Genomic DNA, 27575 nt, shown 5'->3' with positions numbered 1-27575 from the left:
TTGATTTTGACAGGAGCCATGATACCCAAAGTTGTTTTCCACAGCTGCACACAAAAAGGTTTCAAATCTCAAGACTTCAGATATGCATATGGGAAAATGATAGATAGAAAGTCAAATCTATATATGCATTATTGTTTTCTAGTACCTGCCAGCGTCAGGATGAAATATACCACGTTCATGTTTGTAAGTACGGGCTGAAACAGGGCAGATAGCGTTAAGTTCCAATAATTAAACTCTGGAGTCAAGAAATGTTTTACACATTTGTAAATGAGCTGTGAGATATGCTGCTGAAGTAAAGAATCACCATTTATTGGTAACGAAAGGTAAAAATTAACCACCTAGTCAATGATTTTTTCCTCATCTAGAAGCTTAAAATGGCATACAGTTCAGGGAAGATTTATTGTAACTCATGACTTTTAACCTACTATTTTCAATATTTTGGCTGAAGTTAGGAAATTAATACAACCTCCATTCTGTTTTTTATTATTATTAGTTTAAAAAAAATTTCACTGCATATCTTTTGCCTTGAGCAGCTGAGAGGGAGACTGCCTTTTTAATACTAAAAAGAAGTTGAATCAAACCTAAATTTGTTATTACATTTTTAAAATACAGTTTATTATTCACAATTATTTCCAGGCAAGCCCTGAGAAGAGAATGGAAGCAGAACTATTATCAGAGAGGGGAAAAAACAGCACAAAAAATCAGATCTGTGTCTTGAAAATTTTACGCAGAGTTATTGTCACCCACATTAACTATATCTAGGTGCTGCATATCAGGCAAATCAGATTTATATCACTGTCTTCTGCCAATTGCAGGTGCTCCACCACAACTTGTCAAGACAGCCTGTCTGAGTCTTCACACGTCAGATAGAATCACAGCACTTGGTGTTTTGGTCTGTTGACAGCAATTTATTTTGATGTGTTGTCACAATATGGAATTCTTCGATGCTCTGCACCATGGTGCCAGCCAGTCCTACTGTACTTTTCTACTGCCAGATGCTACAGGTTTGGGGAGGGAAAAAACACTGACAATTTTAAAAAACAGGATTTTGTAAGTATTGTGAAGATGCCACAGTTAAAACGTGTTTTGCAAGACATACTCAGATACTATGGAATCCCAGATCCTGCATACCACTGACTTTACAGCAGAGCAGGGATTGCCAAACAAACCTGTTAGAACAATTCATGTCCTTCAAGAAGCTGATATGTGATCTCGAAGAGTGAGAGAATTTTTTTTTTAAAATAGGGAAATTCAAACACAGTTCCCTTCTCCTGGGGCTAATTCTGTTCATTCCCACTAATACTCAGGGCTATTCATATTTTTTAGCAGTACCACATCCATTTATTTATTTACGTAATGATAGTTTCGTGCATTATAAAGCCAGAATGTGATCTAGTCTGAGCTCCTGCAGCACACAGGCCATAGGAATTCCCTGAATTTCCTGTTTGAACTAGAACACACCTTTTAGAAAAAACATCCAGTTTTGATTTAAAAATTGTATGTGATGGAAAGTCCACCCCAATCTTTCATAAATTGTTCCAGTGGTTAGTTACCCTTATTGTTAACAATTTGTACCTGATTTCAAGTCTGAATTTGTCTAGTTTCAACTTCTAGATCTTGTTATACCTTTTTTCTGCTAGATTGAAGAGCCCATTATCAAATTTTTGTTCCCCAAAGAGTTACTTATACATTATGAGCAAGTCACCCCTTAACCCTCTCTTTGTTAAGCTCAAGTCTCTCACTATCAGGCAGGTTTGCTAATCCTTTAATCAGTCTCATGGCTCTTCTCTGAACCCTCTTCAATTTATCGCCACCCTGCTTGAATTATGGACACTGGAAAGTTGCACCACTGCCTCATACAGAGGTAATATAACCTCCCTGCTCCTACTTCAGATTCCCGTTTATATAGCCAACGATCGAATTAGACCTTGTGGTCACTGTATTGCACTGGAATCTCACATTCAGCTGATTATCCACCATGTCTCTAAGTCTTTTTCAGCCCTGGTCTACACTAGGACTTTAGCTCGAATTTAGCAGCATTAAATCGATGTAAACCTGCACACGTCCACACGATGAAGCCCTTTATTTCGACTTAAAGGGCTCTTAAAATCGATTTCCTTACTCCACCCCTGACAAGTGGTTTAGCGCTTAAATCGGCCTTGCCGGGTCAAATTTGGGGTACTGTGGACACAATTCGACGGTATTGGCCTCCATGAGCTATCCCAGAGAGCTCCATTGTGACTGCTCTGGACAGCACTCTCAACTCAGATGCACGATTGTTTGCCGTTGCTCTGACGCAGGGAGGGGCGACTGACGACACGGCTTACAGGCTTGGCTTACAGGGAGTTAAAATCAACAAAGGGGGTGGCTTTACATCAAGGAGTATTTCAGGCAGGACTTCACGGAGGGTTCCAATAAGAAATGGTGCACCTAAGTTATTGTTCTTATTGGAACAAGGAGGTTAGTCTGGCCTCTGATTGATATATGGCTAGATTTACCTCGCTGCACCTTCTCTGTGAGTGACTGCAGTGTGACCTAGAGGAATGAGTCCCCTAGATGGGGGGTGGGGGGGATTTGCAAATGAGTACAAAACAAATCTGGTCTATTTCTTGTTTTCATACACTCTATCTTTTACATCTTTGGCTGGCAGCAGACGGTGCAGAAGGACTGCATGCCATCCACATCTCATGGCTGCTCGGCAGAAGATGGTACAATAGGACTGCTAGCCATCCTCATCGCTTGCCTGCCCGGCAGAAGATGATGCAATAGGACTGCTAGCAATCCATATCACCTGCCCGCTCACCATAAGATGGTTCAATAGGACTGACTGCAGGACTAAAGAGAATGACCTGATCAAGTCACTCCAAATTTAGTCCCTGCGCCCATGTCTGCCCAGGCGCTCCTGATCGACCTCACAGAGGCGACCAGGAGCACCTCGGACATGACGATGACGGCTACCTGTCCTACTGTACTGTCTGCTGCCAGAAGGCAATGGGTTGCTGCTGCTGTGTAGCAATGCAGTACCGCGTCTGCCGGCACCCAGGAGACATACGGTGACCGTGAGCTGAGCGGGCTCCATGCTTGCTGTGGTATGGCGTCTGCACAGGTAACTCAGGAAAAAAGGTGTGAAACGATTGTCTACCCTTGCTTTCACGGAGGGAAGGAGGGAACGGGGGCCTGACGATATGTACTAGAACCACACGCGACAATATTTTAACCCCATCAGGCATTGGGATCTCAACCCAGAATTCCAATGGGCAGCGGAGACTGCGGGAACTGTGGGATAGCCACCCACAGTGCAACACTCCGGAAGTCGACGCTTGCCTCGGTACTGTGGAAGCACTCCACCGAGTTAATGCACTTAATGCACTTAGAGCATTTTCTGTGGGGACACACGCACTCGAATATATAAAACCGATTTCAAAAAAGCCGACTTCTATAAATTCGACCTAATTTCGTAGTGTAGACATACCCTCAGAGTCACTGTTTCCTGGGTTAGAGTAAGTCCAACAGTCCTTGTTCCTAGTTGTATAACTTTACATTTAGCCATATTAAAACACATACTGTTTGCAGTGATGAGCTTACCAAGTGATCCATATTGCTCTATATCAGCAGCCTGTCCTCTTCATTATTTACTACTCCCCCAATCTTTGTGTGATCCGCAGACTTTATCAGCGATGATTTTATGTTTTCTTCCCAGTCATTGATAAAAATGTTAAAGAGCACGGGGCCAAGATCCAGTCCCTGTGGGACTCCCCCGGGAATACCCCCACTTGACGACGATTCTCCACTTACAATTATAACTTGAGACATGTCAGATAGTCAGGGTTTCATCCCATTTAATGTGTGCAGGTTAATTTTGTATTGGTACCGCAGGACATTCTGATTAAAACCTAGAACAAGTCAAATGCCTTACATACATCTAAATATATTACAGCAACACTTACCTTTATCAACCACATTTGTAATCTCATCAAAGAAAAGATCAAGTTATAGCCTGTCAACCTATTTTCCATAAACTCATGTTGCTTGGCATTAGTTATATCACACTCCTTTAGTTCATCAATCAAAACTCATATCAGCCACTACATTATTTAGCCCAGGATCGATGTCAGGTTGATAAGCCTACCCGGATCATCTCATTACCTTTTAGAATACTGACAATTCATTAGCTTTCTTCCAGTCTTTTGGACTCGGCCCAGTGTTCCATAAGCTATTGAAAAATCAACATTAATGGTCCAGAGAGCTCCTCAGCCAGCTCTTTTAAAACTCTTGGATGCAAGTTCTCTGGAGCTGCTGCTTAAAATTGTCTAATTTTAGTAGCTGCTGTTTAAACTTTTTCCATTCCAATAGTAACTCAGGAGGATATTAATTATCATCAGATGAAATGACTACATCATCTGGGTTTTTCCCCAAATACAGAACAGAAATAATTATTCAACACTTCTACCTTTTCTGCATTAGTATTGCCAATTCTATTATTTCTATCTAGTAATCAGCCAGTACCACTGTTCAGATTGTTTTTGTTCCTAATACCCTTCAACTCATTCTTGTCCTTAACTCTGCTGGCCACTGATTTTGCCTTATGTCCTTTTCCTTCCCTTAGCAATTTTCTACAACATCAAGCTTATTTTTTTAACTTTTTTTTTTTTTTTTTTGCTGAAAACTGCACTTTGGTGAATTTCACATTGAAAAAAAAATCACATTACACCATGTGATACAATGTCTTGTGAATGATATAACCTGATGAGACAAGATGGAATGGGATAAAAGACATAAAAAGTTAAAAAGGAAGCTATGAAGCAAGAACAATTAAGGTGATTTGGGGAAAGAACAAAATCTTTTAAACAATTTTTCATTTTGTTATTTAATTTGCATATACGTTTGTTTACAATGTAGTTGAGACATATCATCTTAGTCACTGAAAGGGATTTTGCCAGCAATACAAAGCACTATTCAACAATTGTACAGAATTGGCATTTTGGTACTGAAGAAGTCTAGACAGTAATAAGGGGGGGTGGGTGCTGGGCTAGGACAAAGATGGACTGGCAGTGATGTGTAGACAACCTAAGATTAGACTGTGGAGGGCTCTATATGTGGCTCAAGATTAAGGTGCCTTGTCAGAGCTGTTCAGAAGCCCAGACCTGGAACAGAAAGCAATTCTGCAGGCAGGATTAAGATGCACTGTTAGAGCCTGGGGATTGGAGGGGGAGATGGGAACACGAGTGGGTGATGCTGGTTAGGCCTTAGCTACTTTGGCAGAACTGTGTGCAGAAGCTTGTCATCTTGTCGAGCTAGTCTATACAGCAGGTGTAGGCAACACAGTGGTTAAAATGCCAGTTGCTGGCGGCACCAGCCCCATTATGGGGCTGCAGTAGTGGGAAATTTTAAGAGAAAAGGCCAGGCCTCACTGAACAATAGGTCCCCAGAAATTAGGATGGAATCCAGAGACTAGCTGTCCTATACAAGCAAGGGTCCGAAAACCATCAGCACCTAACCCTCCTTGGTGTAGCCAATGTGGTAAGAAAGACTCAAGTTCAAATAGCTTCTTCTAATCTTATGTCAGATGCTTGTGGGACAAGATCCTTGCCACTCAACTGTAGTAATGTGAGTGGGAGGGTTGCATTTCCCTTTTCTTCAGCAGTCTCCAGGCTGTTGTGTGGAGGAAGAGTATCATCTCTCGGGCTGAAGCCCCTACCTCATCATCTCTGGAGTGGGAGAGAGGGTCATGCTAAGCAGATATGGGATAAGTGCTCCTGTTACTACATGCTGTGGGCCTCTCTTAAGCTTCTTCCTCTCCCATTCAGTTTCCTGGGCAGCAGGCTGAGCATTAGAAGCCTTCTCCGGCTTCCAGAGGTGCAGCTGCATCACCCACAGGCAAACACAGCCCAGTGTGAACAGAAGTAACTGAGGGTGAGAAATGGCCCTGGAGAAGGGAGCTTATCAAAAAGGTTCATGTGAATAGAAAATAAATATCCGAAGTAGGAGTTTTGGTAAGAAACTAGGGGATGAGCAGAAGGAAGCATGCAAGGAGCTCCCCCAGCTGCAGAGAAAACTGAAGTTTTTGTCAATTCACTCCTAATTTCGAAACCCTGTTAAGGCTGCACCATGTAAGTGTGGAATCAAAATAACTTTTTCCAGTGGTACCTTCAAAAATTCACCTGACCAAGGAGCAAAATGCTTTTGTTTCTCCATCACGAAACATTGGCACATTGAATCATTCCTTCTTTTGACTGTGATTTTAATTACAAAAAGCAAATGAGCTTTCTTGATTGTGGAGGATTGGTACAGGCCTACCATTAAAGACCAAAAAACAGTTAAACGTAAATTTATCCTGTTCTTGAAACTTTATTTTGTGCTTTTGTCAACTATCCCTGAACTTAGCAACATTCTGACTTCAGAATTTCTCTTGGACCCACCTTCATTCATCCCTCCCTTGAACAGGGCCCAGCTGGGCCGCTCCCCTTCCCACTGATGTTAACTGAGCATGAAGAGATACTGAGGAGAGAATCAAACCTGTCAGCAACAAAAAATTAAACAAAAAGAGGTACGTAAAAGCAGGGAATTCTTTTCCAGGACTTCTTGATTAGAAACAACCATTTTCCTCTTCAAACCTTTGAGAAGCCAGGTTGCCTTTTTCAACAAGGTGTCTCTGCAGATATTTGCCCTGCTTTGTTATGGGACTCCTGACACTCCTAATCGAGCTTCTAACTAAAATAAAATAAAATAAAAACAAAACAAAAACAGTGCATTTGTACTGCCAGGCAATAACCGTCACATTTTACTCTTCATTCATAATGAAAATGAAGGGCACATGACCTGCGTGCTAGGTGGCTTTCAGGACCATATGCAAGCAATTGTAGGAAACCTGGAAGTAACCACTGCCATCGTAAAGAGGCTGTCTAAATGTGTGCAGGACTTCAACAAAAATAATAGACTCTGCTGACTGTGTATGATCTCAGCACCATATTGAGAGGCCTGTTGGTCAGGAAAGGAATTCCTGTATTGTACTACTACCATGTGAAAATCTGTTTGCAATTATTTTTCAGTCAGAAACCTGATCTCTTTATTGTATCACCGTTATTCCATGTTTATACTGCAAGAAAAAATAACTAATGCAATTTGATACTGTACAAAAGCACATTGCTAGCGGAAAAGAAAGCTGTAATTTTACAATCAACCCTTGAGAAACAAACTGGATATGCTGAAGTATTCATTCCAGAAGAAGTGCGTTCATAGTCACAGACATGGGGCAAAAATAGTGCCAATAAGAAAAGCATTCTTACACAGGAAATAACAGTTAGTGCCATTTGATACACTCCAGTGGAACTAGGCTGGATAGAGCAAAGAATGAACAGATTGAGCAAAGAGCGAGTACAGCTGAAAAGAGGGGGCCCTGAAACTACATCAGCTATTTACCTCCCAGGCAACCTGCAGTTCCCTTATCCAGATGCAAGAAGCAAGCTCAGAAGCACTAGAAATGGGATTTTGCTTTTAACAGAGTTTCCTAGGGCCCTATTCAAAACACCTTTACCAGGTAAGCTTCCCACTGAAATCAGAGGGAATTTTACACGTTGCAATTCAAAAATCTTACCAAAGGGAATAGGATGTTAGCACGTGAATCTTCACCTTTTTACTCTCCATGGGAGAATCCTGTTAAATTGCCCTTCTAGCTCCTTAATGAATGGAAAAGGAGGACTTGTGGCACCTTAGAGACTAACCAACTTATTTGAGCATGAGCTTTTGTGAGCTACAGCTCACTTCATCGGATGCATACTGTGGGTGCCACAAGTCCTCCTTTTCTTTTTGCGAATACAGACTAACACGGCTGTTACTCTGAAACCTGTCATTAATGAATGGAGCATCAGATTCAAAATCAGAGCAATTTACCTGACTTTTAAATCAGCCTCCCCACCATCACCACCTTTGGAAGAAAGTCATTCTGACCTAAAAGGAGGAATTGTTGAGGGCCATGTTCTGATCTTTCGCCCTGAAGTGCTTTGAATGAGGCAGCAGATATTTTAGTCGGCTTGCAAGGGCCGTGTCTCACTGGGCATGTAGTCCCTTTGGTTTCTAAAGTGCACTAACGTTATTCAGTGATAGCCGCAGTTTAGTTATGAAGGGAACCGCAGCATTTCACCTACTACAGCCCAAGATGCAGCCCAAGACTTCGGCAAAGTCTTCAAGCTACTCCCTAACTTAACCAGGGTCTATTCTCCAGGTGCAATGGGGAAGCCAGAATAACTTCAGAGGAGATGAACGCTCCCCAGCCTGCCCCAAAACACCTGCTCCTATTGGCCCCGCTTCCAGATGCTGCTGCTGTTAGTCCACCAGGAAGGAGAGAGACAGAAGCAGCATGGGACAAGAGGGAAAAGCAATGAGGGGAGAGAAAGGAAGAGAAGAGAGCAGTGAAATAAAAAGAGATCCATGGTTAGTTTAGTTTTTAAATCACTTTTTAAACACAGTTTTAAAGGTTACTCTTCTGTTTGTGTGTGTGTAAGTGTGAAGGCCTGTGTATGTAAGTGACACAACTGTACATGCACAAACCGCACAAAGCAGAGTTTGGTTTGAAGGCTCCACCTGGGCAACCTGCTATTTGATCCTCAAATCCAAGTGAACACTATAACCCAATGGAGTCAATGACACAGACACCGATTAACACGTGCCGCTCCGATTTGCTTTTCAGTGCCATTCTTTATTAAACACTTTCAAATATAATAGAAAAATGTTGTTGCACAATTAAGCCCAACACACTATTATACTTTAAAGCAAGGCCTGTGACAGCCCTGCACTCTGTTAGCAGTGTTAGATACTATGTAACGTAGAAGGTGATTAAAAGCTAAAACTATAGCGCTGTAACCACGGTAACAACCCTAATCAGGCTCCAATTGTAGCAGCAATAGAACTATGTTAAAAATTCCAGGGCAGGGTTTCACCCCCCAACAACGTATTACCCGCTCCGAACAATCAGGGACTTCCTTGTGCTTTTTAGCGGCAGTCTGCAGAATTGTGCACATTCTAAGGTGAGCCATTCTCATATGCAAATACAGAGACGCTCTGTCCCAGTTCCTCACTGGCAGATGTGCCTTAGAATGGGGAGATATGCACTTGTGCAGAGAGGTAACTCTATTGCTCTCTAATTACCATTCAATGGGATCCTTATAAGCAAAGCCCACTTATGTATGCCTACTTGATTTACACACATATGTGCATCACACACACACACACTGCGGTGGATTGGGTTTCCTGAAATCAAGCTTTATAACTGCAGATTAGTAAATGTGAGATTTTCAAAAGCTGAGCGATTTAGGAGCACAAGTACCATGGAAAGTCAATAGGATTTTCATTCCTAAATTTTCTAGGCATTTTGGAAAATCCCATTCTATAGGTGAAGTTGACGGTGTATAATATATACCCTACCATTCTTAGAGTTTCAGAGCAGTTGGGTAAATGGTATATTCTGACAGCCCCATCAACTCCTTCTTTCACATGACTCCCTCACAGATATAAATTCTGTACAAGGCAGGAACTCTGGGAGTATTCAGCATGAGAAAGGGTGGCAGAATTTGACTCTGTATACCTCTAAAAGAGAGTTCTAATGTTGATACAAAATAATCTAGCATTCTGATGGGTTTCTCCCGCATATAGAATTCACAGCTGTGAGTGACAACTGGAGCAGCTGAGGGGTAAGGTACTTTGAATGAGAGCAAGAGAGGCAGGATCTGACCCATAGTGGATTGAGGAGCCTCTGGCCTTCTCATGGTCTTATATCCGTATGTGATTGACTAGTACCAGGGACTGAAGATGAAGAACTCTTCCTGTCTCCTTCCTTTGTATTTAAGACACCTTATTCGGTACCAAAATGTCATAGTTGCACTCATCATTCTCCAGCGTTAAGCATAGTGTGGGGTTGCAACATGAATATATCTTTCTGTTGTCTCCCTGGAGACGATATTCTGTCGCTGTAATGGATAACTGAATCACAGAGTGTGTGTACTAAAGCACTATGAAAACCCAACCAAATATCAGCTATAAAACAATACTGAAACCTATTCCCCTCTCATTGTGCGCAGGCAACCTCAGCTGAGACTGATGTGGGGCTACATGGGCATAGTCATAACAGAACAGACCACTTGAGTGCATAAATCCTATTGGCTAAGCACAATACAGTGGAGTACTCCATCCAGTGAAACCCCGATTGATGAAACATAACTGGGACATGACATTCATGGGGATACTGGAGGGTCCAGATAAATGGGCAGGCACTGCAAGAGTATTTCCACGCTGAACTCTCTATGCAATGCACTCTTTGCAGATCCTTCTTCCCTTCCCACCCACCACAGCAAGCTAAGCACCAAGTAAGTGGGACTGGTATAGGGGAGACAAGTGGGATCATGCTGGTGAGGAACAGAATCCTTCGACCCAGGCTACTCCACAATGTCAGCTGCCATCTCAGACCTCTATTAGCATCTACAGACCAAGCACCTTGGAGAGCGAGCAACCACTGAATCCATCAGTCGTTCCCCTCCCTACCCTCCTTCTCTCTCCTTGGTGGTGCAGAAGATGACACACACACACACACACCCCGGAACCTTGTCCTGCCCCCTACCATCCTTGTGTAGAGGAACCAAACTGGTTCCACGGCATCCAAAGCCCTTTGTGACTATGGAGGAAACTGCAGGATTTGTTCCCAGATGCAGGAAGACTCTGGAATCTTGAAGTTTTGGATACAGATTTTTGGGGACGTACCTGTCCTTCAGTAATGCACTGGGGTTCAGACAGACAAGCTCCCAATGGATGCACCAAACTCTCCATGCCTGGAAGATGCAGTGACCCTCCATGTTAGCACTGCACCAGTTCTGCACTAAGCAGACCATGCTGCCATGTAATGCTTTCACAGCCACATGCCATTCAATCTGAATGCAGGAGTCAGCCATAATTAATGCTAAATAGCATGATAGATGTGGGTTTCTCCTTTGATTTAAAACCACAACAGAGCTATAAAGAAGGCCTTAAAACTAACAATTTGCCACACTTGAAAAATTCATTTCAGTCGTGTGTCTCCCAGAGTCTGAAGATTCTGGGCAGTATTTAAATACAACACACTCTAGTGAGAATGGGAATAAACTCTCCTTGCTAATGCTGCCCTACTTGTTTGTGTTGTCACTGCAGAAAATATGGTTATTTATTCTTCTGCCCACCACTGCATACTTCCCTGTTTAATCTCCTGAAGTCACGAGCAGCTCTGACAGAGCAGGAGCAAATAAGGAGGGTGAGTCCAGCCTGTCCCTGGTCTAGCCATACCCCTGTTTATCACACCAGTGTCTTGTATCTCTGATACCACAAACCTGGGATTTTCAATTATACAAAACCCTCCTGATCCCCAAAATGAAGCTGGACATTCCAGTGCTAAAGCCCTCGCACACATGCAATTTACTGAGGCAACAAAGCACTCAGTCTGTAAAAGGAATGGTCTGGAAGGGCTGATAACCCTACGAAGAAATCCTCCTGTGGCTCAAGATGACTACTCTGCAGAGAAGTACAGAATACAATAGTCTGTAGAGGCTTTTCTCCCCCAGTGATAACCCAATTCTCTCATCCATGTTCCTCGTCCTTCCGCTCAGTCCAGTACTGTATTTTATTCATCCCCATAAATAGCACTGTTTACCACGATGTAGTCTCTTTTTCTAAGCACAAGGCAAGCCGTAATTGCTATGAACTTCACGCTTTGCTACAGACATTGAAGTCACTGCTATACATTCGGAAGTCAGAACTCCCTTTAATACCAATAAAGAGGGGAACTGTGTGCCTAGGGGAAAGGGTCCTCCAGGTGTTTAGGAAATGGAGATATATAATTATAATACTGGCTGTAAGCTGGTGGGATGAGTTAGCAGAAACAAAATACAGCAACAACCAGGAGTCTCTCTTCATCAGGACAGAATCCTTATAAATACAAACTGAACAAGCAAAAAGAGTAACAAACAAACTAGCTTCTGTTTTTTTACGGCCGAGACTAGTCACTGCAGAACATCAGAGATCACAGTCATAAAAGCTCAGCGGCAAAAACTGGGTGACATTACATAGCCCAAGCTGACAAGAACCATGTCAGATCTGACATCATCCTCACCTTTACTGATTCTTCCCACTACACAAAGTGACCCATGTTTAAATGTGTTGGGGGTGACCAGACAGCAAGTGTGAAAAATTGGGACAGGGGTGGGGGGTAATAGACACCTATATAAGACAAAACCCCAAATATCCAGGACTGTCCCTATAAAATCAGGACATTTAGTCACCCTAACTGGGGTGAAGCAATGGCTAATGGAGCACTGCATTTTTAATACTGCCCTGGTCTTTCCAAAACCAAGCAACTATTTGCTTTTTAAAATTGGTCAAGTTTTCTCTCTCTCTGGGATTCCTGAGACAAGCCATGTCACTTTTGTTTGTTTTTAAACTGGTGTTACATTATTTGCATTATATGCATTTTGACCCGTGAAGTGCTCAGCTAACATTAGACTCTTAAGCATCAAATAGGGGCATACATGGATGTGCCACAAACAACTCTCTCTTTACACACAATCCTCCCCAGAAAGCAGATATTTATTCACACATCAAGATAAGAAACCCTACAGAATTTTGAGTTTTTAAATCTATTGGTCTTTTCATAAACGAAATACTGATGGAACTGTAGAGAAAATTAAATAAGTGCTACTGAGTAAATAATGAGGACTTCTGATAAGCTCATAAGTACAGTATAAAGAGTAAATTCGCATTAACTTTATAATTTAAGGCTAAGAATTGTCTTTGAAATTTCTTCATTATGTTACATTTAATATATGGATTCATCTGTACATTAAACTGTCTAGTTCTATTGGGTACCTATAGGTCGGGACGCAGATTTATAACAGAAGGCAATTAAAAGATTTGTCATTTGAAATTATTAAATAAAGGAGCCAAAGCAGGAAGTGTGTGACCTGGATCTGGATAACAGCTAGGAATAGCCTTTGGCTGGAGAGCAGCAGACAGACCCCAGGCCTGAACAGTGATCATTAATACATAGCCAAATTCTGCTCGCCTCCCCAGCAGGAGTTCATCCCATTGACTTCAGTGGGAGAGCAGGACTGTTCCATTGGTTCTGGGGCAAAGCAAACAGGATTGGGCCCACTAGTGGAAGCTGTGGAGCAATAACCAGAAGATGGCAGAAATAAGTAGTCCCAAGAAAGAGAGAGGCATTTTGTCCAGCACTCACTCTTGCTAGGGTTGCCAAACCTCCAGGATTGTCCTGGAGGCTCCAGGAATTAAAGATTAATCTTGAATTAAAGATTATATCATATGATAAAACCTCCAGGAATACGTCCAACCAAAATTGGCAACCTTGAGGCGTGAATCCCACAAAAGGCATTTGTTGATAAAAACTGCATTTTGCTGTTACAAATCCCAAACTAAAGCAGCCCCAAATCCACATTTGGGATCACATTCTGTCTCCCAGACTCCACATGCGCAGCTCACCAGCAGGAGAGCCCCACACGCAGGGAGGACAGAATGGCAGAGACAAAAATCTGTCATGCAGAACCCGCAGCAGAACTTTGCCCTTTCCCTTTTTGTAATGTATATTAAATATTCAATTGAGGCAGCTGGAATGTGTTCTGAAATCTGGGGGTTGGGCTCTTTACTGTCCATTAATTTTATTATCTGCTACAAACGTTAGATAGTAGAGTTGTGCTTTTAAGAACTATTCTTAAAAATCTGAGCCTCTGTTAACCTTCTCTCCATGGCATACAGTACATATATTTGAGAGAAAGGAATAAGACCCAGCCTGCATTAGATCAGAGGGGAAACTCTGCTGTAATGAATAAAGCAAATGATAGATCTTTTAACCATGACTATATACTAAACAGTTTGAAATCATAGAAGATTAGGGTTGGAAGAGACCTCAGGAGGTATCTAGTCCAAACCCCTTCTCAAAGCAGGACCAACCCCAAATAAATCATCCCAGCCAGGGCTTTGTCAAGCCTGACCTTAAAAACCTCTAAGGATAGAGATTCCACCACCTCCCTAGGTAAACCATTCCAGTGCTTCACCACCCTCCTAGTGAAATAGTGTTTCCTAATATCCAATCTAGACCTCCCACTGCAACTTGAGACCATTGCTCCTTGTTCTGTCATCTGCCACCACTGAGAACAGCCAAGCTCCATCCTCTTTGGTATCCTCTTCAGGTAGTTGAAGGCTGCTATCAAATCCCCCCTCACTCTTCTCTTCTGTAGACTAAACAAGCCCAGTTCCCTCAGCCTTTCCTCATAAAAGTCATATGCCCTAGCCCCCTGATAATTTTCCTTGCCCTCCACTGGACTCTCTCCAATTTGTCTGCATCCTTTCTGTAGTGGGGACCCCGAAACTGGATGCAATACTCCAGTGGCCTCACCAGTGCTGAATAGAGGGGAATAATCACTTCCCTTGATCTGCTGGCAATGATCCTACTAATGCAGCCCAATTTGCCATTGAGCTTCTTGGCAACAAGGGCACACTGCTGACTTATATCCAGCTTCTCATCTACTGTAATCCCCAGGTCCTTTTCTGTAGAACAGCTGCTTAGCCAGTCAGTCTCCAGCCTGTAGCGGTGCATGGGATTCTTCCATCCTAAGTACAGGACTCTGCACTTGTCCTTGTTGAACCTCACCAGATTTCTTTTGGCCCAATCCTCCAATTTGTCTAGGTCACTCTGGACCCTATCCCTACCCTCCAGTGTATCTACCTCTCCGCCCAGCTTAGTGTCATCTGCTAACTTGCTGAGGGTGAAATCCATCCCTTTATCCAGATCATTAATACAGATGCTGAACAAAACTTGCCCCAGGACTGATCCCTGGGGCACTCCGCTTGATACCTGCTGCCAACTAGACATGGAGCCATTGATTACGACCCGTTGAGCCCAACGATCTAGCCAGCTTTCTATCCCACTTATAGTCCATTCATCCAATCCATACTTTTTTATCTTGCTGGCAAGAATACAGTCTCAAACTATGCACAGACCTCACCCCTACAGCATGGTATGGCTGGGCACACTGGGCAAATAACAGGCAGCACATCACAGGCACGTGCATTGCTTCCGTGAGCAGAAAAGAGACACAGCACAACACACAGATACTCTATACCCAACGTGCTCTGACTTAATGTACAAAACACAGTAAATATAACACTGATTGACCATGTCCAACCACATGTACGCAGCTCCGTCCCTAAAGAATCTTGTTTTTCCATAACCACCTATATTCCAAGCAATCTCTTTATTCCAGAGATGGGACAGTAGAATGGGGGAGGACTCTGAGTTACTACAGAGAATGCTTTCCCAGGTGTGTGTCTGGAGGGCCTTGCCCACATGCTCTGTGTCTAACTGATCACCATATTTGTGGGCAGGAAGGAACTTTCCCCCAGATCAGATTGGATGAGTTCTTCCTCTTCCCCTGCAGCGTGGGACATGGGTCACTTTGCTGGTTTGAACTGAAGTAAATGGTGGATTCTTTGTAATTTGAAGTCTTTAAATCAAGACTTCAGTAACTCAGCAAAAGGTTATGAGCCTAGTACAGGAGTAGGTGGGTGAGCCTGCGATGTGCAGGAGATCAGACAAGATGATCATGATGGTCCCTTCTGATCTTAATGTCTATGAAACTCTGAGGTGAATAATTACAGGCTTATATATCAGCCTAGGGCCTGATAATTACTTATGCTTACCAGGTATTACAGTTAGACAGAAAATACAATGTAGGAGCAGTGATGAGCTGCCAAAATCTTAACAACCAGTTCCCTCCTCACCCCACGAGGGGGTCGTGGTCCACCCCCGCCCCCCAGGGACTCCTGCCCCATCCAACCCTCCGTGTTCCTTGACATCCCCCCCGGAACCTGACCCATCCACCCCCCTCCCCTGTCCGCCCCCAGAACTGGGCAGAAGGGTCTCATGGGCCACCGTAGTGGGTGCCCACCCCGCCTCTAAGAGCCAGAGGGACCTGCTGGGGGTCGAGGTGGGGAGTCCCGGCCGTGCTTACCTGGGGCAGCTCCCAGAAAGCATCCAGCAGGTCCCTCTGGCTCCTAGGGGCGGGGGAGAGTAGCTGGGGAGGGAGAAGGGGGAGCGGTCGCTCCCCCCACTGATCATATTAAAAGTGGCGCCTTAGGCACCGACTCCGTGGGTGCTCGGGGCTGGAGCACCCACAGGGAAAATTTGATGGGTGCAGGGCACCCACCGGCTGCTCCCCGCCCCGCACCCGGCCCCAGCTCACCTCCGCTCAGCCTCCTCCCCTATTACAGGGAGGGCTGAGAAGCAGGCGACAGCTTGGCGCTCAGGCCCAGGGAGGTGGAGGCGGAGGTGAGCTGGGACAAGAAGCGGTTCCCCTCTGCCGCCCCCCCCCAGGTTACCTGCTGTGGCGCCGGCGGCCCTCCTCGTGCTCCCCCCCCCCCCGCCCCAGCTCACCTCTGCTCCGCCTCCCTGGGCCTGAGTGCAAAGCCGCCACCTGCTTCTCAGCCCTCCCCGGCTTCCGCGCGAACAGCTGATTCGCAGGAAGCCGGGGGGGGGGGGGGCGGCGGAGAAGCAGAGCGGGCGGCGCGTTCAGGGGAGGAGGCGGAGCGGATGTGAGCTGGGGCCAGGGGCGAGGCGGGGAGCTGCCAGTGGGTGTTTTGCACCCATCAAATTTTCCCCAGGGGTGCTCCAGCCCTGGAGCACCCACGGGGTCAGCACCTAAGGCGCCACTTTTGGCCGGTTGTTAAATTTGGAGGGACAACTGGTTCTAAAAGGGCTTCTAAATTTAACAACAAGTTCTAGCGAACCGGCTCCAGCTCACCACTGGGTAGGGGGATACAGTAGTTATTTATTAACCCTGACCCCAAAGAGCCCTGTTATATTCCCCCATCACAGGCCTATTACCAGGGCAGACCCATGAGCTGGAAATCTCTTTACAGCTTGCTCTCCTGCTTTTGAGCTTGTACACCCTCTGGTGCTTGGTGATGAGGTGGCTTAATGCACACTGGAGATGCAGAATTTAACGCATCTTATAATAAATCAAGTACTTCTCTTAAAAAAATCCAACAAAAACATTTTTCATTCAGCTGCTTCAAAAACAAAGTTTCTGCCTAAATTCTCTTTCTTCTGACCCGTTCTGCAGAATAGGAAACAGTGAGTGATCGCCCCAGTGAACAAGAAAGTCAGCTGTTAATGAACACAAAGCTGATCCAACTGTTGACTCCCAAGGCTGGAGTCAGGATCTTAAATCCAGTCTGCAAGGCACCAGAGTGAAGAGTGCCTGGATGGCTAATACCAGTCTGGCTGACCCAGCCCCTGAAGAAGTTTTGAGATTATGCTTCAGGGCTTAAATGGGACTTAAGCGCTGCCTAGTCCTTCCCTTAGCTGTGAGCTCAGAAGTAAATTTCACTCACCATGCACAGCTTGAAAAGAAGGAAACAACATCATGGAAAGCACCATGCTAGCAAAAACTAATGAAATGATTCAAAATAAAGAGAGGCTACATTCACTCATATGGGAAGGGGATGACTTGATATTTAAAAACAAAACCAAAAAATCTGTGTTGCTATGCATACAGTTTGATGCTGACTATGGTAGTAAAAATTAAAGGAATTCTGGATTTATGTCATTTAAGTTTGAAAGATAAAGTGCCTCTAAGTCATTCTCAAACACAAAATCTTTCTAGTTTAGAAATAAATATTTAGAAATAATTTTGACTGATTCTGGAAACCAGCCTGTTGTAGGGTTTTTTGTTTTTTTAATAGTTCTGTTGATTCTGGCTTCTAAAGGAGAAATTCATCAGGAGGAATGCTGAAAGTGTGTCTTACAATTACATACAAAACACGCTAACAATCTTTTAAAACTCCACCCAGTAGAGTTGCCATCAGTGTAGTTTATAATCCTAGCTTTGAACAGCTTTTCTGACTGCAAGCTGTCTGGGTAATTACTCAGCTGTCTGAGAATTACTATTGAACTCTGTCCCTTTTTATCTCACTGACTGACTACTATTTGTTATTAGCCCAAAGTAATAATAATATATTAACAAACATGCTTAATATACAGAAATATATGTTTGCATGTAAACCGCACTGCACTCTGCACTCTTAAGTGTAGAAAACTACTGTGAACAGACTGAATAGTCACCCAGAAAACAGGCTATCATCTTCACAAAGGCCCAGCAAAAGTCTCATATACTCACTCTTCAGTAATTCCCACAAATAAAAATACTTTACACTGAATGGCAGGTGAGTATGACATCCAAAGAAATGCAGTTATATGGGAAACCTTCACCATGCAGGTGGGTTGAGGCACTTTCAGTGTTGTTGTGTGCCTCGGTATACTCATAGCATGTGGGCATCCAGAGTGACCAGACCCTTGTGGTACTCTTTACGCATGGATATATAGTTGAGTTTTTCTCACCTGCTCCAACAGACAACTTAACTTAAGCAGAAGAAGAATAGATAAAGTCCCTTCAGGGGAGTCAATAACTGGGGACCAGAACAATCCTAAACGGGATCACAGAGACATAGCACCTCCATACAGTTAGGTATTAGAAAGGGTATAATTCTCCAAACAATTGTGCATTAGTTCCAAGAGATCTCTGCAATGCATGGGACAGGAGTTCTACGAGACATGGCTATTTCAGGTTTTTATTCAATATCTGAAGCTTTTATCAACTGAGACATCCAACACGCTCAGAAAACTTCTTTTAAAAAGTATTTCACCTAGTGCTGTTTGTTTTGGGCTACAGGCAATGTACTCTAGAGCCTTTACAACACCACTCACTGCTGACGGTGAGGAGCAATTCCATACACCAGCAGGCCTCCTCACAGCACATTTCCACTCACTGTGCTTCACATGCTTGTCATTTCTGTCCCATCAAATGGAGAGAGGAGCAGAAAACAGGCTCTCAAGAGCAACAGGCTTAGTGCACTATCCCTGAGGTGTCAAGCCACCCTGCTTATTATAAATAGCTGGATTACTAAGTTTCAGAGAGAGAAGATCCGTTTCTTGTCATAAAGGATGATCTAAATACAAAGGTTAGAACGTAGTAGCTGGAGTGACAATTTGAGGCGGCAACTATTACTACGCCAGGCAGAAAAGAAAGCAGGTTCACAAAGCAAAGGTCTAGCCCTACCGTGCTAACCCATAACGCTGGACCCTCCTGGGGGCGGGGGGCGATGGAGGGGGAGGATAGCCTTCCATTGAGAATATATGAGATCTGCAATTCTGCTGATATTATTCAATGTCAAAATTACTGTTACAGCTTGTACTCATGCGTTTCACTGACATCATCAGATGGAACGCAAGGGTCCCCTGAGGATGGATATATCAATGGAACTGCTACAATTACTCTGACATTGTAATAACTCTGGACATCGTGAAAGGTCCATGCTCACTTTCTCTGGAAAAGAGACATTATCAATGAACCTTTAAGCAAGCCTCTCTTCCAAAGGTATCAATAATTCATGCTGTCTCCATGTAACGCTCTCCCTGCCCCAAAATATATCTTTTAAAAGACTGGTGCAAATGTCCTGTTTCCTCTAAATGGGATTCTGCATAGGGAAAATACTGTGCATTAATGGTTGTAAGATGACACCATGGCAGTACAAATCTAAGGCATGGGACATGCTTCCATCATCATAATGCTTCCTTCAGAGCCTGTACATACTGGGAGTTCATGCGCCAACATCCTGTAGGGATCTAGCACTTAGCAGAAAATACCTTTTCCTGACCTAGAGTAGGAAGTACACACCAATATTCAGAGTTGTCAGCTCTTCTTCCCAATACAAAGAATCACTGATCACTGTTTGTTCATTATATAAGTAATGTATATGATGTTTTAAAAAATACACTTTGGTTAAAATACAAAATACACTGTATTTCATGTATCTAACGAATGTTATACTGCAACTGAGTTGACAGTTATTTGGTCCAAATTAATCAACACATACTAGTTAAGCGAAAGAGAAACTAGTGCAGCCCAGAGAACACGTGCTGCAGATCTTCTGCATCTTTATGGAAAAGCTTTGTGTTATTAATATCGATTTCAGCTAAAAATAAATCCTATGGGAGGGAAGGTGTCACATAAGGAGCTTCACCTTACTTGTTGTTCTGTTATTTGCAGTTTTAACAGGATTTTTCCATTAATCTGTTACAAACCATGAAATTTTATATTTTCACCATGACCAAGCCATGAAATTTGCCAACTTATCCATGATTTACACTTGGTCATAGATATAAGGTCTGTTATGCTTTTTTAACTAAATAACTACTGAAGCTTCCCCTTTGGACAGAATGAAGAATTTGCCTATAATTAAAGCAGGGACTGTTAACTGCTGGCAGTAAAAGTTTACAGCATTGTTTGATAGTTGCAAAGATAAGCCAGTAAAAATCCTGGGATGCGGTGCCTACCTGTGCTTCCCACATACCCTAACAATAGGGGTCGATCTCTCAGCATTATGACATCAGTCTCAGATTAGGTAGTGAAATATGCACCAGCCTTTTCCCAGAACCTTTGACAAATCACACACAATCCTAAATCTTCATAAATCACGATTAAAGACAAGTATATCATCACCAACGCATATATCTTCCCATGCCTGACCCAGAGACTAATGAGAAAAGGCCTAGACTATCTCATCTGATTAATTAATTCAAAATGTCTGCTGTTATTCAAATGTGAGGCTGGTATTATTTGAATAACACTTGACAGCAGTGCCTGAAGATATCATTTCTGATTTGTGAAGCTGCTGCTGCATAACTGATGATAGTTTATGAAAATGTTCCATTGAAGCTGCTTTTCTTGGCACAACTGTGAAAGAGTTTCTGGAGAGGGCTGGTTTTTTTTTCGTCAGTAGTTGATGTTCCCAATATTGTCAAATATTTCCAAAATCTGTAAGATCTTGGAGGCATTTTTTCCTGAACTCTTGCTTGAATATTAGCTTCTCCTTTTCTCCAGGAATTATTTAGCCAACTTGGTATGTTTTTCTTTTTGTAGCAGAGGCCAAAAACATCCGAATGTGACCTTTCCCACACTGACCTGACCCCCAACCAGTGCAAATGACAAAGTCTCTTCCCTTTCACATAAAGGGAGGGACTCAGGAGATTGGATTGGTCCAAGTGGAGTCACCTCACTTCAAGTCCAGGCTCATTCCTTTATTCTTAGCAACCTGTTTTGGTTTGGTTTTTTTTAGGGGGGGTGGGTTGGAGGGGGGGTATAATATCATCCTCTTCCTGCTCATCAGCATAAGGTGCGTTAGAACAATAACCTTGAAGCAGATAAAGCTGACAGTCACTTCCAAGAATGGCAACGTCACTGGGTAGTTGTGGGTAGTCACTGGATGATGCTTCGTAAATATAAAGTTTGCTCCCTTCCTTCCTCCCCACACCTCTGGAATTCGGCTAAGTGGGGATATTTTCATGTAATCGAACTTTCTATCATCTGAGACATCACTAGGACTTCTCCTTGGATATAGGGAATCATCCCTGGCATAATTCCAACACTGCTGTGAGCCTCCCCTTGAAATAGCCCCAGGCCCAATTAATATAGTAATTTCAATTATTTATATGGTCACTCTGGGAGTAGGTCTATGGACAAGTTTACCTCTCTTTCAATACTGCAGTTTCTTTTTTCAGCTACCAACGTCACCCATGTATCAAAAAAGTGCAAGCAATGGTGTAAGGTATTCTGTCTCAAAGGTCAAAAACATATAAACTAAGATATGCCATTTCCTATGGATTGTCACAGAAATCAAGGCACTTGGGAAATTAATCAAGAGAACAAAGAATAAAAGCATACGCCTTACTGGTGCTTCAGCTCAACCCCAAATGCCAGTTACCCAAGGAAATCACAGCCTCCCTCATTTTAACTGGGGAAAAGCTTGAAAACAAGACAGCTTGTGTTTACTAACTCATAACTCTCGAAAGAGGGTCCTACTCCAATAAGGATTATTCAGCTACATGGAGGGATGTGTTTCAATTAGAAGTAGTAATAAAAATAAAAGGGGGGTTGCTTAGTGCACTTTTTTAATACATAAAAACTAAAACTTTACATCAAGAGTCTAAGGGGGGAAAGTGGGCAAATCCAGAGCAAATCTACTGAAATTGTACCATCAGTCTTAAACCTCCAAAGGACTCAAACCCACAACAGGATCCAACCTTTAGGAGGTGCTGAAGACCCACAACTCCTAACAATTTTAATAGGAGTTGAAAGGTGCCCAGCACCTCAGCACAAGACCTACAATGACACAGGAGTGGTGTACTGCAGTGCATGGGGCTTCTGAAAGAGCACTTATCAATAATCAATAATAATGTTGTTAAATTTAAATTCAGTATTTGCTCATCTTTATTTTAACAGGCATTTTGATTTTAAAACGTCTTTATTTTGTCTTTCTATAAGATAATATCAGTAGGGATTTCACTACATACAGACTGTACTGCAAAATATGCATGGTCAGTTAGACACAATTTTTATTTTATTAGTCAAATATGAAACTTGATACCATGCTCATAACAATTTTAAAACTGTGATATTCTACAACAATGTAGCCATAAGCACTAAAAAAAAAAAAAAAGAGGATGTGAAATGTATGGTCTAAAACGAATATAAATCAATCATTATGACAGAAGTAGCACTTATTTGAGAGTCAGAAGTGAACAAAATATTCTGTGTCAGCAAAATGTCTCCTGTCAAAACCTGCTCTTTAAAATTTCACTACAATGTGCTGAGACAAATGTCCTTTGCAATTCTGTATAGAGAGGCATGTTCTAAATCTTCATAATTCAAACCTCCTCTGTTTTCAGACAAAGAAGAAAGCTGTAAACAGTTATATATTCCTGTTGATGAAATAAACACAGTGCTTCTAACCACACCAAGTGCTAAATGCCACCATCTCCTCCATCCAACACTCAAAGAGGACAAATTGCATCTTTGAATTATCTACCCAAGTAAGTCCATGAAAGACATGTCAAGAGGTTTATCCCTTTTGTTCCTCTTATGACTGAATATTAATGCTCATGAAGGTTAAGGGGACATCAAAATGAAAGTATATGTTTATGGGCAGATCACTTAGCATTCTGGTAAGTAACAGCACAAGCTCCTTGCGCTGCATTGAGGATTATCTGAGTTGTGACCCACAGGTCTATGGAACAAGGATCAGAAGAGATGTATTTATGCCTCCTACATTCCATGTGCCCTGTTGTGACTTTTTTAAAGTTATGTATGTGACTCTTCCCCGCCCCCCCCCAGACCCCACCCCCCACCATGAATCCTCTTGCTGTATAAAAGGCTGGCAGATGTGTTGGCTGCATCATGTTCTGCTAGGAGAATGTCCACATCATGCCACGTTGTTCATGGCTGGCCACTGCTGTGCTCCCAGCACATGGCACATCCTTTTCTCTCCCTTCTGTAAACCCAGTAGGATTGCTGCCCCCTTCTTCCCCTTTGAATCCATGACTCCCTCAGCTCTTGCCCTAGAAGGCCCCCTGCCTTTGGTTAAATGATGAACATTCGGGAACGGTTACATCTCATAGCTAAGTTGTTTGGGCTAGTTTCCTCCCTTTCTTTTTCCCCTCTGAGTGCCTGACAAGTCTCCTGAGATATGCTCCAAAGACAGATATCACATGATTTCACTGAGAGCTGCATTATGTCACTTTTCAGTGTAAATTACATTTAAAAAGAGGACATGCAGCTAAATCAGATCAAAATCCTTCTCTAGTTGGGTTGACATTGCAAGTTTAACACCTTTTAAGTGGCTGCATTGTTTGTCTGTGCTGCCATAGTTTTAACATATACAGGATACTAGATTTAAAACTTTAAAAAGGTGAAAGATTCCAGTTTGTGTTATCATGCTGATGATAACACAATCTCTTACATTTTTTTCTGCAGTCTTCAAAATGAATTGGGGTCTGTCAAGTATTTACCGAGTGTCTGGACTGCGGTGAAATTGGCAAGAGTTACATGGTTACCTTCACAAAGGGAAAGCCAGCATTGTTCAACCCTCTGTTCTAAATTGGGCACAGTCTGCCATGTAGTCTAAAAATGCACTATGAAAAGGGCTGAGATCTACTGTAATTTTTCAACAAAACAAACCACAAATAACTGGGAAGGGCAGCAGTAAAACAAAGCACTAACTACAAAATAACAATGGGTCTCTGATTCAGAGCTCTATTTCTGCTAATGTTATAAAAATAAATGGTTAGGTTGAGAATTAAGAAATACCTAAAAACTGCAAATAAATATGTTGTTTTTCTGCAAAACAAGATAATTTTTCATAGCTAGTTTCTCCAGAATATGATGAACTCTTTTTCCTTGTGTTGTGCCTTAAGACATCATGTGCTTTTATCCCTTAGCAAAATATGAACCAGCTACTAGGTTGACAATGCCAAGAACCATGACAAAATGGATTATTAATGAGAAACTGATCTCCAGAACTCTATTAATTTATGTCTTCCTGTCGGATCCCAAAGATGTATCAGCCTTCTCACTCAAAGAAAAAAATGCCAACATTGTACTTTGTTTTAAAGTTCTTAGATGAAGAATTCATTATCCAAAGCACAGTTGTGTTATTTCAGTCTTCTTGTAGAATAAAGATTCTTTATCAAATAGCTAAGAAAGCTGCTGACAAGTGCAAGGATCTTGCAAAATATATTTACATCAAAAATTCAATGTGGAAACTTAGGTTTTTAACCTTTTTTCCCCTCCTCAGCAATACTCCTTTATGCATTCTGACCGATCAACACATTGAAAATGAAGACCTTGAAATTCCACATGTAAAAAATGGAGAAATACTAATGTGATGATTTTTTTAAAAAAAAATTATTAATTCCACTAATTATTCTGATGCAAAGGAAAATGAAACATGTAGGATATCTTTGTTAAGCACAAACAGCAAACAGACAAAATATTCTTAAACCTTTGGTGGGGGGGAATCTATCTAATCTGTGCTTATCATAATATTTATGAAATAAAAAACAGAGAGGAAAAATTGCTGTAATGTACTCTGGGTGACCTCTGCTTTCGAGAAAGAATGAAAACAGGCTTTTGCTTTTCAATCCCCATCAAAGTGGAGTTAAAGGAGGGACAGCATTCCCTTGCTCACTGCCATTAATCATTGCTTTCTTCAAGCAAGTGCGTATTAATTTCTGTCATCCCAAACATCATCGAGTATTGTTACAGCACCGTTCACTCCTCATTCACCACCAGTTGTTACCAGTTTCCCTACACCGAGCAGAGACAGGGTGAATCGTGTGGATTTCAGTGTTAGAGGCCTTTATCCCTGGGGTGCTGACACCAATTAAGCCATTTCAAGAAGAAATGAGAACAGGCGCAACCCTTCTATGTAACAAGAGCTTGCACCTAGCATTGGCAGGTTGCCATTTTCTGTTGCCTCACACTACAAAACACTCTGCCACATCCTTTGGAATTATACAGCATGTTTACCTTTAATCTTAGCAGTATCTTAGCTAATTTTTTTAGATCTGAAATGAAAAACTCAGTGTGGCAGATTTTGCAATCACATTTAAAGGCAACTCAGAATAATATTCCCAGATCTCAAAAAAAGCCTTAGGAAAAGGTTTATAAACTAAAAGTATATTTTCCCTATTGCAATATTTTTTAAAAAGTCAATAAAAATTAGTATTAGAGAGAGAAAGAGAGAGAAAGAAATGCATAGTATCAGAATGAGCTTGTGTTCCTTTGCTTAATACTAGCATTATATATATATACACAAATATATGGGACAACTGACTACAGTTTTACATTGCAATATAATAGATTTCCTATATATAAAAATTAACTGGGTACTCCAACATCAATAACAAAGTTCAAATTTGGTTAGTAATAAGCTTGCATCTGCATCTGTTTCCTTTGGGGGGTTGCGGGAACTATAAAATTTCACATTTCATAAAAGTTACCTCGATCCCTAAAAATCAACACATTTAATGAGTTTAATTAATATCATTTGGTGCATTACTAAACAGCATGTAAAGATTTATCAAACTTGCTGGCAATATTGTTGATTTTTTCTGACCGCTTTAGATCTAATCATTCTCCTTGTTTTAGACATTTACATCTGCTTTTAAGTTTTTATGGTTGCCTGTTGGCAGGCAGCAAAGTGGAGCTGTCGATGCTGCTGCAGAATAATGCAAGGTTTGTTATGAATTAAATATTAGAAACCTTAACGCAGCGGCCAATAAGAATTATTTGCCTTATTAAAGCAGCAGAAGACGCTGATTAAATTTTCATTGCATTGCAGTCTTTTTCCCATTTCTGCTTTCAATTCATCATTCTAATGTATGAAAGGCTTGCCGAATAATGGCATGGGGACTTAATTTCTGGAATGCAAATATGGCAAAGAAAATACCATAAATACCCTCCCAGAAAACATTAAACAGTCAGTTCTAATTAAGTGAATACTAACTAAGTAAATATTCTCTTAAAGGAAAAAAAATAAGTCAAGATGTCATGAATTCCAAGACGACAAGCACTAGAAACTCACGCACACACAAATTATAATGCGCTTCGATTATCTGAATGTCATGGGGGCACTGACTATGTTTGGATCATCAAGGTTTTAGATATTCAAAGAAATTTTCATGATAATTAATTCATATCAGGGAACATAATGCTGTTTGATAATTGGGAGTGTACCGTGTGTGTTCTGGAGGTAGATATTATGTAGTAAACTACAACTTTTATGATCAGTTGTGCTGCTTAGCAGATTTGTATATTTTCTTTTAAAAAATAAAATTATTAATATGGCTGGGCTTACTGGCATGGTACCAATTTTTCATAACATTCTTCTAAAAAAAGAAAAATTCTCACAAGAAAATAAGTCTAAAGGATATGTGGAAAATGAAGCTCAGCTGGAAAACCTGCTAGCACGTTTAAAATCCGTAGTGTGTATTACTGCAAATATATTTAGGGAAAATTGTCCAAAATCCTGTAATCATGTGTCCTATCCTGAAGGTTGTTCATGTTTCTACCTTAATGTGCATCAGGAAGAAAATGAACTTCAAGTATCCATTTCCCCTAGAGAAAATCTCTTCTCTGAAACTCTGCAACTAATGAAATGGGGATCTATAAATAGCAGCATCATTACCATGAGAGCTCTTGCTTTGTACCAGTCTCTGCATCTGACCCTCTTTACACTAATAACTACTAGACTTCAATATAATTCCTTCATAGGATGATCAATATTAGGACAGTTAAAATGTGATGTACATTTAAACTACAGAATATATTTACTTACCAAGCTTGCTAAAACACAAGAACATACAATGCTACCTTGTATTGTCTTTCTCTGCTCACACTTATTAGGGAGTTTCTTATGGTCTTAAGCGAGATGAGTGCTGCTCTATAACTTCTCTCTCATGTTATAGACACATGCATTGTGACAAGACAAAAGCCATAATACACCTGAAATTTTCCCTACTGAAATCTCTCCCGATGACCCACATTAAAATGGTTACTCCATGCCAAATATCATCCACCGAAGTGTTACTGTAGTAAACTCTTCCTTAAACTGTTGAATACAGTAAGTGAGCATTTAATCAGTAAATGTAATGA

The 27575-nt window shown here is 41.8% G+C and overlaps 1 protein-coding gene across 4 annotated transcripts in view; it reads right to left on the bottom strand.

The window, feature by feature from the left end:
• Window positions 1-27575, bottom strand: part of PBX3 (PBX homeobox 3) — a 160287-nt gene that overhangs the window by 118022 nt on the left and 14690 nt on the right. The window contains exon 1 of one of the 4 annotated variants that reach the window (XM_073314198.2): window positions 146-187. The exons of the other annotated variants lie outside the window; for them this stretch is intronic. Within the exon in view, the coding sequence (XP_073170299.1) occupies window positions 146-179 (34 nt within the window). The 5' untranslated portion in view covers window positions 180-187. Of the gene's footprint in view, window positions 1-145; window positions 188-27575 lie in introns of those variants that run through there. 4 annotated transcript variants of the gene reach the window in all.

Source organism: Lepidochelys kempii, chromosome 16, assembly GCF_965140285.1.
Source record: "Lepidochelys kempii isolate rLepKem1 chromosome 16, rLepKem1.hap1, whole genome shotgun sequence".
NCBI classification, from domain to species: domain Eukaryota; kingdom Metazoa; phylum Chordata; order Testudines; family Cheloniidae; genus Lepidochelys; species Lepidochelys kempii.
This window is presented reverse-complemented; position numbering and strand designations above follow the sequence as displayed.